At 36.0% G+C, this 18,680-nt stretch overlaps 1 protein-coding gene across 1 annotated transcript; it reads right to left on the reverse strand.

Annotated features, from left to right (window-relative positions):
- Positions 1-16,185: 16,185 nt before the first annotated feature.
- On the reverse strand, positions 16,186-16,732 carry LOC137233548 (neuropeptide-like 4). The gene is made up of 2 exons (XM_067756639.1): positions 16,637-16,732; positions 16,186-16,560 (listed from the first exon to the last, which is right to left on the reverse strand). Exons 1-2 carry the CDS (start codon positions 16,646-16,648, stop codon positions 16,264-16,266), a joined length of 309 nt encoding a protein of 102 aa, XP_067612740.1. The 5' UTR covers positions 16,649-16,732; the 3' UTR covers positions 16,186-16,263.
- Between the last annotated feature and the right edge of the window lie 1,948 nt (positions 16,733-18,680).

Here is an 18,680-nt window from a genome sequence, read left to right on the forward strand (position 1 = left end):
TCTGCCCTCGCCCCTCTACACTTTTTCCTAATCTTTGTATTCACTCCTCCCACCGTATTTTTCGCTTTATCTATCTCCATCTTCGTCTCGTTCTATCTCTTTCTCAGTCTCCTTCTCTCTTTTCTGTTCTCTCAAGTTTTTCTCATTCTTCTTCATATCTTTTTGCCAGTCCCAGAGGGTGGTATGTATTTTGTTCCAGCCCCATTCCGAGTCTCAGTCTCAGTCTCAGTCCCAGTCCCAGTCCGAGTCTAAGTCTCAGTCCCAGTCCCAGTCCGTCTCTGGTCTACTTCCCGGAAAAAAAATTGTAAATACTAATATAGGTACCCGGGTCCACGTTTTGGCCTATATCTCGAGACTCTAGTCACCAATAAGTATGAAAATTACCCTGTACTAAAGCACTCATCAACAGCTTTCATCTGATATCCATATTATATAAACACATTCTAGGGGTGCCCGGGTCCACGTTTTGGCCTATATCTCGAGACCCTAGTCACCAATAGGTATGAAAACTACACTGTACTAAAGCACTCGTCAGCAGCTTTCAAGCCTATACTAAGTATCAGTAATGGGACCTTAAGGGTTAAGTGGAAACTTGCCGAAAAAACGAACGAAGCGTCGTTGAAGACAAAAAATTAATAGCGGTTGTCGTTCAAAGCAGTCTGTCGCAAGGAGTGAAAATTCATGGACGTTTGTCCGTACAAACGGTAGTTTTATATTAACATAAGCTCAAATACTTATTAAAGTAAACTTAATTTAAAAAACCCAATATGAATGAAATAAATTTGTGAAAATATAATTACTTTAAACAAAAATGCAACAAAGTCTTTATTATGTTGACTTTAAACAATCATGTAGGACCATTTCCCACTCTAGTTTCCAATTTGATTAAAGATTTGAAAAAAATTGTCACTTCAGTATTGATCACCCAATCATGTGTATCAATGGCAAAATATACTTTGCAAATTTTCTCGAAACTACATATGTATGATGTATGTAAATGTTTAATTTTGCTATGGACCTCCACATATAGTGCATACTTGGTACAAGTGCTGCCTTGGGCTAACACATTAAATGGCTAGGCGTAGCCATAGGCTAACACGCATGCTTAAATATGCACTTTGGGTATGTTAAAATTTGAAAGAACTCATAAAACGTTGAAAATGAAAAATTGCAGTTAATTGCAGCAATGTGATATTTAACTTAATTTTTTCACGCACAAATAATTATTCCTATGCATACATACAAATTTACGCTGCACACAAATTATTGGAGACATAATGCTCAGCAAAAACTGGCATAAGCAGTGGTAAGCAATAAGGAATACTGGTTTCACTCCGAAGAGGCAAACCTCAAACCGTCGCACAGTGTTTCGTGTAGAACAAGCTAGCTGGACAAAAACAAAGTTCTTATTCCAAGAAAAGTTTAATGAGAAATGAAAGAAAACAAACAAAATAACGAGATTTGTGTTTTATTTTTGATATTTTTGCTCATATATATTGAGTAATTCAAGTAAGAAGGCAGGAGTGGCCGTAAAAAGCATTGATTAATTTGCAAAATTCTTGTTGAATATTGAGCTTCATATTTATTTTAAGTGAACACTTTTATATAATTTTTTTTATGGATTCCAAGGACGAAGATAAGTAAAATTTTTTAAAAGTAATTCTTTCGCAATTAGAGTATTTTCAATATATTTAACATTCCGTTATTAAGAAGAAAAGGTATTTTTTCTCTATATTTTTAAATTTAGGGACAAAAAAGTTACATACATCCGCGGACATCCGGGCTAAATTTTACATATGTTATAGTCGCAAGTATTCTCTAATAGTCGAAAGAAAAAACCATTGCGAATTCTTTGCATATCTATTTTTTTTTTTTTTTTTTGTAGATTTAGTTATCTCTACATATAAAATAGGATATATGTACGTACCAGCTCCGACGAGATATTTGAACCTTTAAGGCTGATCTACAAACAGCGAAAACAATTCCCAGGTACAGGGAACAAACACGTAGCCATAAAACACACAAAAATAAACGCGCAAGTCAACAAGAGCACACCAAAAGCAAAAAGGCGAAGATCACTGACTTCAACCTGCCACAACCTACCGCACCAGTCAATAAGGCATAAAACAGGTACACACAAAGCAATCCTAATGCAGATATAACCACACAGGAACGCTACACAAAGAAACCCCATTTGGTAGCATCTACGACAATACCTGAATGTAATATAAATACTGCACAACTGATAACAAATCAGAACGATCAACGACACTTAAGATGGCAGCACAACAATCATCAAAAATTCACCGTGTCGGAAAATCAACAACACAAAGCAGTTTAGTTATAACCGTACCAAGAACGGAGTTTTTTGACATTTGGGTTCAACATTCGAAGGAAACCAGATATTTTTATTTTATTTTTTAATTTAAAGTTTAAGCTTACAAATATCGGCATATTCGTCGAAGCTGGATCAAAAGTGGATCACTTCTGGAAGACATAAGGAGCGATTTTTGAATAAAAACTCGGAGTGGCTTACGGGTCCAGACTTCACATTTACAATAACGGTGGATTCAAAGTTGCCATCAGACCAACCAACCACTTTTTCAGGTAATCCCGGCCCCGGAAGACGAGAGAAGGACTTTGTTAGCTGCAGTGAAAAAACCAAACGGCGTCGAGTGGATGACCTCTTGCAATCTAGAAGTCCTGGTGTGTTACTTTATGCGGCAGAAGTATCAACGCGTGTGTCCGGCAACATAAATGTTGCTAACATTATAAAAATATCACAGGAAACCACTCAAATATCCGGCAAAAAGATGACATGTTAGCCAGATGCACGATGATTGAGCAATGTAGAAGCTTTAGCATACTACGTAGATAGCAAGTCGACGACTCATGGGTACAAAACAACTCGGAAATGGAGCATGAAGGCAGGCCATAAGGTTTATCCATCATTTTATAGTCTAAGAAAAGCTAAGGCAGAATGCTATCCAAATGAAATTGATGTGGGTGAAACACGTGCGAAATTAAAGTCCAGCCCGTATTAGATAAAACTGTTGAGCGTTTAGTTTTAGCTAATCAAGAAGTTTTTGTTAGTTTATTACCTACAAACTTGACGTATACTTTAATCAGCAAGTGGGGTTGCGATGAAAGCTACAAACTTGACGTATACTTTAATCAGCAAGTGGGGTTGCGATGGAAGCTCTGGCCATAGCACATATAAGCAAAAGTTGACATTGTTATTATTATTATTGTAAATCACTTTTACATTGCTGACTGGTACTCTAAAATAATTTTGTAAAAATTGTGGTGCCAGGATAAATACTCAAATAAATACAAAATATGTATGTACATATGTACAGTCACTCACATAAATAAGTAGACACCCCTTTTTGGACAATTTTTACAATTTTCGCTTTCGCAAATTTATTTTAACTAATTTCCCATAAGAAAATTTGTCACGATCTATAACAAAAACTAAATTATATTTAAAAAATGTTTGAAAAATTCGACGAATTTTCATATTTTAACTAATTTCCCATAAAAAAATTTGTCACGATCTATAACAAAAACTAAATTATATTCAAAAAATGCTTAAAAAATTCGACGAATTTTCATAAAAAATTTAAATCTTTTTACCGAATTTTTAGAATTTTTTAGAGTATTGAGATTTGTAGTCCATTCAGTTTAAGTACAATAAAGTAATATTCTTAAGTCCTTTAAATTTTTTTTGGATATATGTCACTTATTCACACGAGTTACTGTATATGAAATAAGCAAATGTATGCATATGAAGTAAAATTTTGGAAAAAAAAACAATAACATATGGCTGAAAAAAATGACGTAGTTGTAATAAATGACTGCATATGAAACGGAAAATTTCATAAAATAATTTTGTCCAGCTAGCTTGTTCTACACGAAACACTGTGCGTCGTTGGCCCTATTCGCCTCTATAGTTCTGTCACTTAACAATCTGCAGATGAACGGTCAACTTACTTTCGGATAATTTAAACTAAGTTTTGGCTGTACATAATATATCTCGATACTGTTGACTGATCTGAGTTTACCAGATAATCTTGTATAGCATGTCCGTTAATATCAAAGAAGCTTTCACTTTTCGATAGATAATATTAGGAGATATTTACTAAAGTAATCCGATCCTAGAGGCTTCGAAATATCTCTGAGAAATACAGCTAAGTCGACCCAACACTTCGTTCGGCTCATTATACTCAGTTGAACAGAGCTCACAGAGTATATCAACTTTGATTGGATAACGGTTGGTTGTACAGGTATAAAGAAATCGAGATAGATATAGACTTCTATATATCAAAATCATCAGTATCGAAAAAAAATTTGATTGAAACATGTCCGTCCGTCCGTCCGTCCATTAGTACGATAACTTGAGTAAATTTTGAGGTATCTTGATGAAATGTAGGTTCCTAGGCACTCATCTCAGATCGCTATTTGAAATTAACAATATGGGACTATAACAACGCCCACTTTTTCGATATCGAAAATTTCGAAAAACCGAAAAAGTGCGATAATTCATTACCAAAGACGGATAAAGCGATGAAACTTGGTAGGTGAGTTGAACTTATGACGCAGAATAGAAAATTAGTAAAATTTTGTACAATGGGCGTGGCACCGCCCACTTTTAAAAGAAGGTAATTTAAAAGTTTTGCAAGCGGTAATTTGGCAGTCGTTGAAGATATCATGATGAAATTTGGCAGGAACGTTACTCCTATTGCTATATGTACGCTTAATGAAAATTAGCAAAATCGGAGAAGGACCACGCCCACTTTAAAAAAAAATTTTTTTAAGTCAAATTTTAACAAAAAATATAATATTTTTACAGTGAATAAGTAAATTATGTCCACATTCAACTCCAGTAATGATATAGTGCAATCAATACAAAATTGAATGCCATAAGTCGATCAAAAATGTACAAATCCTTGTGAAATTTGGTAGGGGCTTAGATTTTAGGACAATAACTTTTTTCTGTGAAAAAAGGCGAAATCGGTTGAAGCCACGCCCAGTTTTTATACACAGTCGACCATCTGTCCCTCCGCCGTCGGCCGTTAACACGATAACTTGAGCAAAAATCGATATATCTTCACTAAACTCAGTTCACGTACTTATCTGAACTCACTTTGTATTGGTATAAAAAATGGCGGAAATCCGACTATCACCACGCCCACTTTTTCGATATCGAAAATTACGAAAATTGTAAAAATGCCATAATTCAATTCCAAATACGAAAACAGGGATGAAACATGGTAATTTGATTGTTTTATTGACGTAAAATATAACTTTAGAGAAAAACTTTGTAAAATGCGTGTGACACCTACCACATTAAGTAGAAGAAAATAAAAAATGTATGCAGGGCGAAATCAAAAGCTCTCGGAATCTTGGCAGGAATACTGTTCGTGGTATTACATATATAAATAAATTAGCGGTACCCGACATATGATGTTCTGGGTCACCCTGGTCCACATTTTGGTCGATATCTCGAAAACGACTTTACATATACAACTACCACCACTCCCTTTTAAAACCCTTTATTCTTTTAATTTGACACCCATATCGTACAAACACATTCTAGATTTATCCCTAGTCCACCTATAGAACTAAGGCCCACTCCCTTTTAAAATACTCATTAACACCTTTCGTTTGATACCCATATCGTACAAACAAATTCTAAAGTCACCCCTGGTCCACCTTTATGGCGATATCTTGAAAAGGCGTCCACCTATAGAACTAAGGCCCTCTCGCTTTTAAAATACTCATTAACACCTTTCATTTGATACCCATATCTTACAAAAAAAATTCTAGAGTCAGCCATGGTCCACTTTTATGGCGATATCCCTAAATGGTGTCCTCCTATAGAACTGTGGCGCACTCCCTCTTTAAATACTCTTTAATACCTTCCATTTGATACACATGTCATAAAAACACATTCCAGGGTTACCCTAGGTTCATTTTCCTACATAGTGATTTTCCCTTATTTTGTCTCCATAGCTCTCAACTGAGTATGTAATGTTCGGTTACACCCGAACTTAGCCTACCTTACTTGTTTTCAAAGACTTTTTGGTGAGTCAGTCACCATCAAACTAGGCGATCCTGGTAGTATTCGAGCATTTCAAACCGCATTCGTCTTTATGAACATAATGTCCAATATCATCAGTATTTAATTTTTATATTCAACATTAGCCTCCTAATGGTCAATCGAGCGTACTTAATTAAAATTTGAGTGTGACTAAGTGAACCAAAATTTCCCACGTTACGCCTGAATTGATTTAAACTGCATAGCACAACATACCGGCTATGACAAACTATTAGTTGTCAGATTATGCCTACTACGTCTACATTGAAATATTCTAAGTAACCACATAAAAATAATTGATTCGCGTTCACTTTTGTAAACAAATAGCCACCTTACAGTAAAACACTAAACTATTCAGAAATATACTAGTTTATAACTAACATATACAGAGTGATATGAAACTAGTCTGAAAAAGACTAAATTTTAAAGAAAACAAGTAAGGAAGGCTAAGTTCGGGTGTAACCGAACGTTACATACTCAACTGAGAGCTTTGGAGACAAAATAAGGGAAAATCACCATGTAGGAAAATGAACCTAGAGTAACCCTCGAATGTGTTTGTATGACATGCGTATCAAATGGAAGGTATTAATTGGTATTTTAAGAGGGAGTGGGCCATAGTTCTATAGGTGGATGCCTTTTCGAGATATCTCCATAAAGGTGGACCAGGGGTGACTCTAGAATGCGTTTGTACCATATGGTTATCAAATGAAAGGTGGCGGTAGTTGTATATGTGAAGGCGTTTTCGAGATATCGACCAAAATGTGGAGCAGGGTGACCCAGAGCATCTTCTGTAGGGTACCGATAATTTATTTATATATGTCATACCACGAACAGTATTCCTGCCAAGATTCCAAGGGCTTTTGATTTCGCCCTGCAGAACTCTTCATTTTCTTCTACTTAATATTGTAGGTGTCACACCCATTTTACAAAGTTTTTTTCTAAAGTTATATATTGAGTCAATAAGCCAGTCCAATTACCATGTTTCATCTCTTTTTTCGTATTTGGTATATAATTATGGCATTTGTTTCATTTTTCGTAATTTTCGATATCGGAAAAGTGGGCGTGGTCATAGTCGGTTTTCGGTCATATTTTATATCAAGGTAAAGTGACTTCAGATAAGTACGTGAACTAAGTTTAGTTAAGATATATCGTTTTTTGCACAAGTTATCGTGTTAACGGCCGAGCGGAAGGACAGACGGTCGACTGTGTATAAAAACTGGGCGTGGCTTCAACCGATTTCGCCCTCTTTCACAGAAACAGTTATCGTCACGAAAACAGTTATCGTCTTAGAATCTAAGCCCCTACCAAATTTCACAAGGATTGGTAAATTTTTGTTCGACTTATGGCATTAAAAGTATCCTAGACAAATTAAATGCAAAAGGGCGGAGCCACGCCCATTTTGAAATTTTCTTTTATTTTTGTATTTTATTGCACCATATAAATACTGGAGTCGAATGTTGACATAATTTACTTATACACTGTAAAATATTAAATTTTTGTTAAAATTTGACTTTAAAAAATTTTGTTTTTAAGTGGGCGTGGTCGTTCTCTGATTTTCCTAATTTTTATTACGCATACATATAGTAATAGTAGTAACGTTCCTGCCAAATTTCATCATGATATCTTCAACGACTACCAAATTACAGCTGGCATAACTTTTAAATATCCTTCTGTTAAAAGTGGGCGGTGCCACCCCCGTTGTCCAAAATTTTACTAATTTTCTATTCTGCGTCATACGTTCAACTCAGCTACCAAGTTTCATCGCTTTATCCGTCTATGGTAATGAATTATCGCACTTTTTCTGTTTTTCGAAATTTTCGATATCGAAAAAGTGGACGTGGTTATGGTCCGATATCGTTCATTTTAAATAGCAATCTGAGATGAATGCCCAGGAACCTACATACCAAATTTCATCAAGATACCTCAAAATTTACTCAAGTTATCGTGTTAACGGACAGACGGACGGACGGACGGACATGGCTCAATCAAATTTTTGTTCGATACTGATGATTTTGATATATGGAAGTGTATATCTATCTCTATTCCTTTATATCTGTACAACCAACCGTTATGCAGTCAAAGTTAATATACTCTGTGAGCTCTGCTCAACTGAGTATAAAAAGTGTATCCGTATGGCTAGTAGTTAAATCTTCAGAATAAGGAACATTTTAGTAGATCTGCTTTTTTCAATTTTCTACTCACACTAAGGATCGAACTTTATCATATGACCTTTATTATATGCACTTTATTATCACAAACCATTATTGAAATGGGAGATTTTGGGTCAATTTCAAACAAGTTTTATACTGAATATATTTCTGCCCCTAGGATGATAACACGACTCTACAAAAAAAAAATTTGTTCTTTGTCCTAAAGTTTATTTCATGATTTTCTGTTTTATTATAAACAAAATCTAATTGAAAATACCTTTTTTCGGTATAAAGTTTGCTTTCGTAATAGTTATAGTAACAATACTCATGGTGCTAGAGGTGTTTTGTACAAATCTAGAATAACCTAAAATGTCGTCACGAAAGTTTAAATATGAATCTGATGCTTTTTTTTATATATGTGGGCAATTTTTTAAAGCTCGAGATACAAAATATGAATTAAATATATCTCTCATCCTCTGTGAAGCCTACGAAGCATATTTTGGCTGTCCTGTTTGGAATCAATCCAAGACATAGGCCCCACATGTTGCTTGTAGTTATTGTAAAAGATGTGTGGAAGGTAAGCAAATTTTATTTAAATAGTAAATTAAATAAAGTTGACACATTGATTTCTCTTTCTATATTTTAGGTTGGTATCGAGGTGAGAAAAGATCTATGAAATTTGCAACACCAAGAATCTGGCGAGTACAAGAGACCACGTTAAATACTGCTACTTTTGCCTTGTGAATCCGAGTAAAACGCGTAGAGGTAAAAATGCAAAATCTATCGAATATCCGGTTCTAGAATCTTCTTCTGCTCCAGTCGTACATGATTTGACACGACCAATGCCAGAGCCAACGAAAAAACTGTCGCAGAGAATTGGGTCATCTCTTAGTTATTATAAATGCCGATAAGGAGTTTTTACCGACACCAGAACAACCAAAACATCGTTTTAATAATTTGATTAGAGATTTAAATTTACCAAAAAGTAAAACAGAGCTTTTAGGCTCTTCTTTGAACAACGTATTCAAGGCCAATATAATGAAAACATGTAGGGTGACTACCCCAGCGGGTTAGGGGTTCAGAATATTCCCGCGGTAGGTATGCCTGTCGTAAGAGGCCACTAAAATACCAAATTCAAGGGGCTGTGTAGCGCAACCCTTCAGGTTTCCAGCGCAATAAATAGCTTCTCCAAACCCAATTGTAAACCTCACCTATCCACGGCGAATCCTGTTTCACTAACAGACGAGGCTCTGGCGACCCCAAGCTTCTCATGGAAGGTTTAATGTGGCCACATAAATCGTTCCCGAGATGGTCGGGCTAGCACCTTAATGGTGCTGTGGTACCAGAGCGTACCGGATCTGTATCCGGCAAAGGACCATTACATCGATAACACTCCCCAAAGACTTCAGGGAGCAACCTTATCGCTACAACAACAACAACTACATGATGGGAGAGTATATTTGGGGTTTATTGAGGGATAGTACCTATGAATATAAAAGAAAAAGTAAAAGTGTACACTTTTAAAACATTTTCCACTTTTTTGTAAGTTATTTCGATATTAAAACTTAATAAAAATTTTTATTTGAATTGTTTAATTTTCAAGTAAAAATTAAAACCGCAGATTTTGAAAAATTTCGTTCAAGCGGTTTCCTAAATAGGAAAGCAAACTTTTTCATGCAATATATATATTTTTTTTTCGTCAAATTACGACCTAAAAATTGAAGTTTAATGCTTTGAAGTCAAAGGCAAATTTTGTGTTGACCCGTGTAATTGGAACCTCATGGAACAGCCTCTCTTTAAAAATTACAGTTTCTTATATTACACACATAGATCAATGGGAAACTAAGACAAAAACGAGAAATTTTGAAATTATGTCTACTACCGGGTTTCCCCAGCCAAAACCTACCGATCTGTATAATACATTAAGTATTAGTTTCGCAACCCTCCCAAACATGGCTTGATAAAAATTATAAATTACAATTCTTTCTCGAGTACTTAGTTACCGGAACGAAACCGATCTATATCCGGCCAAGGACCATAGACCACAGCGATCACACTCCCCAAAACCTTCAGGAGGTGTTTTTATTGCGACAAAAAGAAGAAGCAGATGAGAGATTCTAAGATATGTTTGAAATAACGTTGTAAGTACAGGTGACTTAAATCGTTAACTGCACTAACTACAAAGCCCGGGGCATAGTTAAAGGCACGAGAACTGATGGAATCTGAAAAGTTTCGTGATCTTATTATACGCGGGATTGATTGATTTTAACGGTATCTTGGTGCAAAACAAGTTTAAATAAAATTGGCACTTACAACTTTTTTCGCGTCCACCATTCATTCTTCATCCAGCATACATGAAAATAGTAAAACAATAGCACGGTATTCGGCAATATGCTCATATGCCACAATGTCTGCAGCGCGAAATTTGAAATACTAATCAAGCTTTAACCTGTTAACTAAAAATATTAATACGAATTGGCAGTTTTGCACAACAAAAGCGGAACGATTTTATGGGAGCAGCAGCAAATTGCTACCCTCGCAAATTTTTATACTCAGTTGAGCAGAGCTCACAGAGTATATTAAGTTTGATTGGATAACGGTTGTTTGTACATATATAAAGGAATCGAGATAGATATAGACTTCCATATATCAAAATAATTAGGATCGAAAAAAAATTTGATTGAGTCATGTCCGTCCGTCCATTAACACGATAACTTGAGTAAATTTTGAGGTATCTTGATGAAATTTGGTATGTAGGTTCCTGAGCACTCATCTCAGATCGCTATTTGAAATGAACGATATAGTACTATAACCACGCCCACTTTTTCGATATCGAAAATTTCGAAAAACCGAAAAAGTGCGATAATTCATTACAACTGGCAGCTAAAGCGACGAAACTTGGTTGGTGAGTTGAACTTATGACGCAGAATAGAAAATTAATAAAATTTTGGACAATGGGCGTGGCACCGCCCACTTTTAAAAGAAGGTAATTTAAAACTTTTGCAAGCTGTAATTTGGCAGTCGTTGAAGATATCGTGATGAAATTTGGCAGAAACGTTACTCCTATTACTATATGTATGCTTAATAAAAATTAGAAAAATCGGAGAAGGACCACGCCCACTTTTAAAAAAAAAATTTTTTTTAAGTAAAATTTTAACAAAAAATTTAATATCTTCTATCAGTATATAAGTAAATTATGTCAACATTCGACTCCTGTAATGATGTGGTGCAACAAAATACAAAAATAAAAGAAAATTTCAAAATGGGCGTGACACCGCCCTTTTTCATTTAATTTGTCTAGGATACTTTTAACGCTATAAGTCGAACAAAAATTAACCAATCCTTTTGAAATTTGGTAGGGGCATAGATTTTATGACGTTAACTGTTTTCTATGAAAATGGGCGAAATCGGTTGATGCCACGCCCAGTTTTTATACACAGTCGTCCGTCTGTCCTTCCGCATGGCCTTTAACACGATAACTTGAGCAAAAATCGACATATCTTTAATGAACTTAGTACACGTGCTTACTTGAACTCACTTTATCTTGGTATGAAAAATGAACGAAATCCGACTATGACCACGCCCACTTTTTCGATATCGAAAATTACGAAAAATGAAAAAATGCCATAATTCTATACCAAATATGAAAAAAGGGATGAAACATGGTAAGGTAATTGGATTGTTTTATTGACGCGAAATATAACTTTAGAAAAAACTTTATAAAATGGTTGTGACACCTACCATATTAAGTAGAAGAAAATGAAAAAGTTCTGCAGGGCGAAATAAAAAACCCTTAAAATCTTGGCAGGTATTACATATATAAATAAATTAGCGGTATCCAACAGATGATGTTCTGGGTCACCCTGGTCCACATTTTGGTCGATATCTGGAAAACTCCTTCACACCACTCCCTTTTAAAACTCTCATTAATACCTTTAATTTGATACCCATATCGTACAAACTCATTCTAAAGTCACCCCTGGTCCACCTTTATGGCGATATCTCGAAAAGCGTCCACCTATAGAACTAAGCCCCACGCCCTTTTAAAATACTCATTAAAACTTTTCATTTGATACCCATATCGTACAAACATATTCTAAAGTCACCCCTGGTCCACCTTTATGGCGATATCTCGAAACGGCGTCCACCTATGGAACTAAGGATTACTCCCTTTTAAATACTCATTAACACCTTTCATTTGATACCCATATCGTACAAACGCATTCTAGAGTCAACCCTAATCCACCTTTATGGCTATATCCCTAAATGGCGTCCACCTATAGAACTATGGCCCACTCCCTCATAAAATACTCTTTAATGCCTTTCATTTGATACACATTCCAGGGTTTCTCTCGGTTTATTTTCCTACATGTTTATTTTCCCTTATGTTGTCACCATAGCTCTCAACTGAGTATGTAATGTTCGGTTACACCCGAACTTAACCTTCCTTACTTGTTTTTAATTATACAGAGTAGCTTACAATTCAATGCAATCATGCCATTAGGAAAAGTTCCGAATTGTTACCATTTAGAACAATGGTACACAACGCCTGCAAAGCTTCGAATACAAATGCAACTTTTTATACTCAGTTGAGCAGAGCTCGCAAAGTATATCAACTTTGATTGGATAACGGTTGGTTGTACAGGTATAAAAGAATCGAGATAGATATAGACTTCCATATAGCAAAATCATCAGTATCGAAAAAAAATTTGATTGAGCCCTGTCCGTCCGTCCGTCCGTCTGTTCGTTAACACGATAACTTGAGTAAATTTTGAGGTATCTTGATGAAATTTGGTATGTAGGTTCCTGGGCACTCATCTCATATCGCTATTTAAAATGAAAGATATCGGAGTATAACCACGCCCACCTTTTTGATATCGAAAATTTCGAAAAACGGAAACAGTGCGATAATTCATTACAGAAGACGGATAAAGCAATGAAACTTAGTAAGTGAGTTGAACTTATGACGCAGAATAGAAAATTAGTAAAATTTGGACAATGGGCGTGGCACCGCCCACTTTTAAAAGAAGGTAACTTAGAAGTTTTGCAAGCTGTAATTTGGCAGTCGTTGAAGATATCATGATGAAATTTGGCAGGAACGTTACTCCTATTACTATATGTATGCTTAATAAAAATTAGCAAAATCGGAGAACGACCACGCCCACTTAAAAACAAAATTTTTTAAAGTCAAATTTTAACAAAAATTTAATATTTTACAGTGTATAAGTAAATTATGTCAACATTTGACTCCAGTATTTATATGGTGCAATTAAATACGAAAATAAAAGAAAATTTCCAAATGGGCGACGCTCCGCCCTTTTTCATTTAATTTGTCTAGAATACTTTTAATGCTAATTCAAGTGCCACGAAATGAAATGGAAATTGTCCTCGTTGCAAAAAAGCAAGAAGATGACCAAGAATATAATACAGTCCGTGAAGATGGAACCCTTTTTCGCCATCCGACGAGAGAGAAATGCGTTGAAAAATTAAAATCCACCAGTATAGGACGAATCACGTTTTTGCTTGTTCAAACATGGAGATGATCAACTAGTAAAAGCATGCATAAACTCTCGTGCTATACATAGCTGCCATTGTGAATCAAACTAAGTGTGATATCTTATCTGTCAGCTGCCTGACAGGTAGTTCAATATGACTACTTTTTGCGTTTTGACAGCTAGTTCAATATGGCGGCGCAAAGGTTCGGCTGTCTTCAGCGGGTGATAGAAAGAGATACAGAATGAAACAGCGATAGTCAATTACAAATCAGGTGATCCAATCACTTTGGAATTTTGACGTATATGCAGAAGATATCACACTTAGTTTGATTCGCAATGATACCTACGAGCTCTTTCCTTGCTATCACCAAAAATCCTGCCAATTATCGTCAGTTAGTTGAAATTACGCGGCCGCCGTGGTTTAATGGTAGCATGCTCCGCCTAACACACCGAATGTCTTGGGTTCAATTAACTAGCAACGTAGCATCAAAAATTTAGAAACAAATTTTTTCAATTAGAATACGTTTTTCTCAGCGGGGTTTCCCATCGACAGTTCTTTGGCAAACACTCCGAGTGTATTTCTCCCATGAAAAACCTCTCAGTGAAAGTTCGTCTGCATTGCATATGCCATTCGGAGTCGACAGCACACATTCTGGTCCCGTCCCTCTATTTTCACTTCCTTTATATTAGGTCGGTTGAATGTTTGTCCGCTTTTCATACAAATCTTGCAATCGATTTTTAAGTAGCTTCAATTGAGCTAGAAACGTGAAACTTTACACATAGGTCAGAACACCGCGACAATGCAACAAAAGGAAGAAAATCCGTTAGGTGGCGCATGGATCGAAATAATTAGATAAGAATTTGAAAGTTTTCAAACCAGCTTTTAAGTAATTTATCGATGAGAGACTTGAAATTTCAAACTTAATTCAGAGATCGATGACAGCCGATGACACGATACAAAAAGATTCGCTAGGGGGCGCACGGGATGAGATATTTAGAAAAATCGTACGAAACGGAGGGATTTCTGGGATTGGTTTTTATGTAAGTTCTCATTGAGCTACAACTGTAAAACTTCACAGATAAGATAAGACGCCGAGAAAATTTAAGAAAAGGAGAAAGTTAGGTGGCACACGGATAGAAACATATAGATAAGGATTTGGAAATTTGGTGTTTTGAGATCGATTTTAAAGTGACTTCTCATTGAGCTACAAACATGAAACCTCACAGACAGTTCAAAACACCGTGAGAAAGGAACAAAAGGAGAAAAAATTCCGTTAGGTGGCGCACGGATCGAAAAAATTTGATAATAATTTGGAAATTTTAAACCGAGTTTTAAGTAACTTCTTGATGAGCTAGAGGCTAAAAATTTAGAGCTTAATTCAGAGGTCGATGACACAATACAAAAGTTTCGCTAGGGGGCGCACGGAGTGAGATATTTAATAAAATCAAACGGAATGGAGGGAATTTTGGGATTGATTTTTAAGTAAGTTCGCATTGAGCTACAAGCATAAAACTTAACAGATAGCTAGGCTAAGACACCGAGAAAATGTTAGAAGAGGAGAAAATAAAAATAAACTCAAACATTTTAAGCACTTCCTTTATATAAATGGACAAAAATCAGCGAAAAATGTCTCCTTATATAAAGATATATTCTTGCTAACTTTGATTTTTAAATTTTGACAATGAAATTTAGACAATTAAAAGTGCTTAAATTTTTTTATTTTATTTTTATTTAGGGAAAATTAAGATGAAGCACAATCCAAATTTGAAGAGAAGCTCGGCCTACATCTCTTCGAAGTTTAATTGCGCCAAAAATAAAGTTTTTTTTTCAGTGTAATTAATCGCGAATACAATTCTTTGAAGCATATGGATCATCAAGCTGATTCGAGGAAAAAGGTCTCCGGAACACGTAAGGTCTTCTCCTTGATATTTACGGAGAGCAGAAGAAGATTTAATGCATGAATATATGAGCTTCACGTAGGCATGGGCATAGTTTAAAGAATAAAAGCTTCATTTCTTCTTTTATGCCTATCTGATGTTCAAGGAATGAAAGAGGACGCTACGACTCATAAAGTATTAATATCGGTGCCGGTAATGGGAAGCATAAGGAGAAGGCGGTCTCCACTTGGTTGAAAGGAACAGATGGAGAAAACTTCAGCCATTTAACGCGAAACAGGGATAGCTTATGCAACTTGTTGCTCAATGACAAAATTAGGCATGCAGATAAACACCTGTTTATGAATGAATAAAGACAAGAAGAAGGATTACAAAGCGCTAGAAGTTGAGTGAGAGTCCTGTAAGGGAATGATCGAAATAAAGAGACATAAATTATTGGCATATGTAAGCTTTCAAGAAAGCTTTTTGTTTTTGGATTTTCATATTCATACAAAACTCAAACCCAACTATTAAACAAAAGATAGGATAAAACGAATTAACTCAATTAGTTTCTAAGCTTTTTTTATTTCTAGTTAGTCATGTCATCACAGTTTCTAAATCATTATTCTCATCACTGGACTAGCTATTTCTTGAACACAGCAAAAGCGGGCGCTGGTGCGGCAACAACTGGAGCAGCTGCATAAGCAGCTGGATAAGCAGCAGAGTGTGCGATTGAATGAGTTGAATAACTGCTGGCATATGGAGCAATATAGGGCGCATAGCCGGCAGTGTAGGCGGCAGCTACTGGAGCGGTGTAAGCGGCGGCAAAAGGCGAAACTGCTAATGGAGCATTATACGCAAATGCAGCTGGAGCGGCAAGTACACCAGGCTTGGGAGCAGCAAATGCAACAGCGAAGAGAGCGAGGAAGCATATGACGAACTAGATGAAAGAATTAAGATGGGTTAAAAAGATATATGTATTTCATTAAAATTAATTCAATTTCTATTAAACTTACCGACTTGAACATTTTTTATTTATTTTTTTAATTTAAGCGGAAAGACTAGACTTCTTTACAATCGAAGAGGTTTTTGTGTTATGATGTCGAAAACTGATGAATTTCTAGCTTTTATATGAACCATGTCTGGCAGATTTGTAAGCAAACTCATTATTTACCTATGCAGTTATCGTCCTAAGGAACCTTGATACGGCCATAGTAAACGTGCTCACATTAACAGTGCCATCTGTACGAAGTCGACGGCGACGGGTAGCTGCTTTTTAAGCGGCATTGATTTGTAAGCAATTGTATGCTTTGGAAATGGTCAGTACTATGTATTTTTATTACGGTTTTTTTTTATTTTTTTGTACTAAATTAAATTTAACTAAATAAATCGACGGACAGCTTTTGCATATTAACGGTTTTTATATGAATGTATTTAGTATTTATTTATACTAACAGTAGTTCATGCACATGCGCTTCATCGTTTTAAGCCCACGTCTTATCTCTATCTCTGCAGTGTAACGCTAGGTTAAAAAGTTGAGCCTAAACTTTAAACCATTCATCGGTTAAGGAATTTTAAATCTTTCTTGCACTAAACTGGAAACTTCCCCAGTTTAATTGTGCGTGCAAGGCGCGACAACGCCAGGGTGGGAAAATAAGGTGTTTTTGGCCCCACAGTCAGAACGTTCAGTCTACACAATGCAACTTCCCTAATGGACTAAGGCTAATTGATTTTTCGCGTGCTCAAAAGATGGCCATATCCAGCACGAGGTTCGTGCATAAAAAGATATACACATTTGATTACCGGCGACCACGGAAAAGCAACTGCTACGATAAAGAATGCCGCAGTGCAGACGAAAGGAAAGACGCTAAAGCGAGCGCAAGAAGAAGAAGAGTGTGTGAACGCTACCGCGAGTTGAAAAGGAAAGCGATACGCCTTTTTACGAAGAAAAACGCAGTGTCAGAAAGGATTGAGTGCAACGAATAGGAATAACGCCCGAAAATTTTATCAAAAAATTCGACGACAGGAGGAAGGCTTTAAGTTCGCGGTATACTGTTATAAGAACGAAAACGGTGTCCAGAGAGTACAATTTTCTGGGTAATTCTTTACAACGGGTCTACCACGTTATCCCCAAAATCAAAATCCCCAAAAAAAAACATCCCCAAATCATAATCCCCAAAATCATAATCCCCAAAATCAAAATCCCCAAAATCAAATTCCCCAAACTCATAATCCCCAACACAAAATCCCCTTTTATGTGTGAAATAAATTCAAAATAGGTTTAAAATCGCCAATACCAAAAAAGGCTAATAATCCGTACCAACTTTCTGAATAGGCGGCCTTCGGCCGCGCTTATGAAAGGGTTATTTATAGCTACGCCATGCCAATTCCAGGTGTGTGGTATAACCGTGGCTACCGCCACGGTGATGTCCTTCTGTGTAGTACACGCTTCTGTTAGCTTGTTCGAATTAGAGCGACTAGCAGTCCTATATATGGATAAGTAAAGATAAGTAAAAATATGTATTGCCAAAACGTGAATATATAGTTATACATACATAAATATGAATGAAAGACGAAAGAGATATTACTATTTTTTACACGGTCATGATGTTTATCATAGCACTGGGATTTTGATTTTGGGGATTTTGAATTTAGGGATTATGTGTTTGGGTATTTTTTTTTTTTCTTTGGGGATTTTGTGTTTGGGTATTTATTTTGGGGATTTTGTGGCACTCCCCTTTACGACATCAGTATTAATAATCCGAAGGCGGAAAATAAAAATTTTAACTTGTTCAAAAGATATTAACGAAAAACCGAAAAAGGGGTACCTCCGAAACCGGCGGAGGTATCCATAGTATTTTTGCAAAGAAAACCTTTCTGCGTTGGCGGCCTTCGGCCGCGCTTATAAAAAATTACCCTGGGTGGGTCCAACATCGGTTTGGTGACCAAAACTATATCCGCACAAAACACTTATATTCCCAATTTTTTTTTTGTGGGTACAACAACATTACAAGAACCACATGAAAAACGCCAATTTCAACTGCAAATATTTCCGGACAG

This window comes from Eurosta solidaginis, chromosome 5 (assembly GCF_040869045.1).
Source record: "Eurosta solidaginis isolate ZX-2024a chromosome 5, ASM4086904v1, whole genome shotgun sequence".
Taxonomy (NCBI): domain Eukaryota; kingdom Metazoa; phylum Arthropoda; class Insecta; order Diptera; family Tephritidae; genus Eurosta; species Eurosta solidaginis.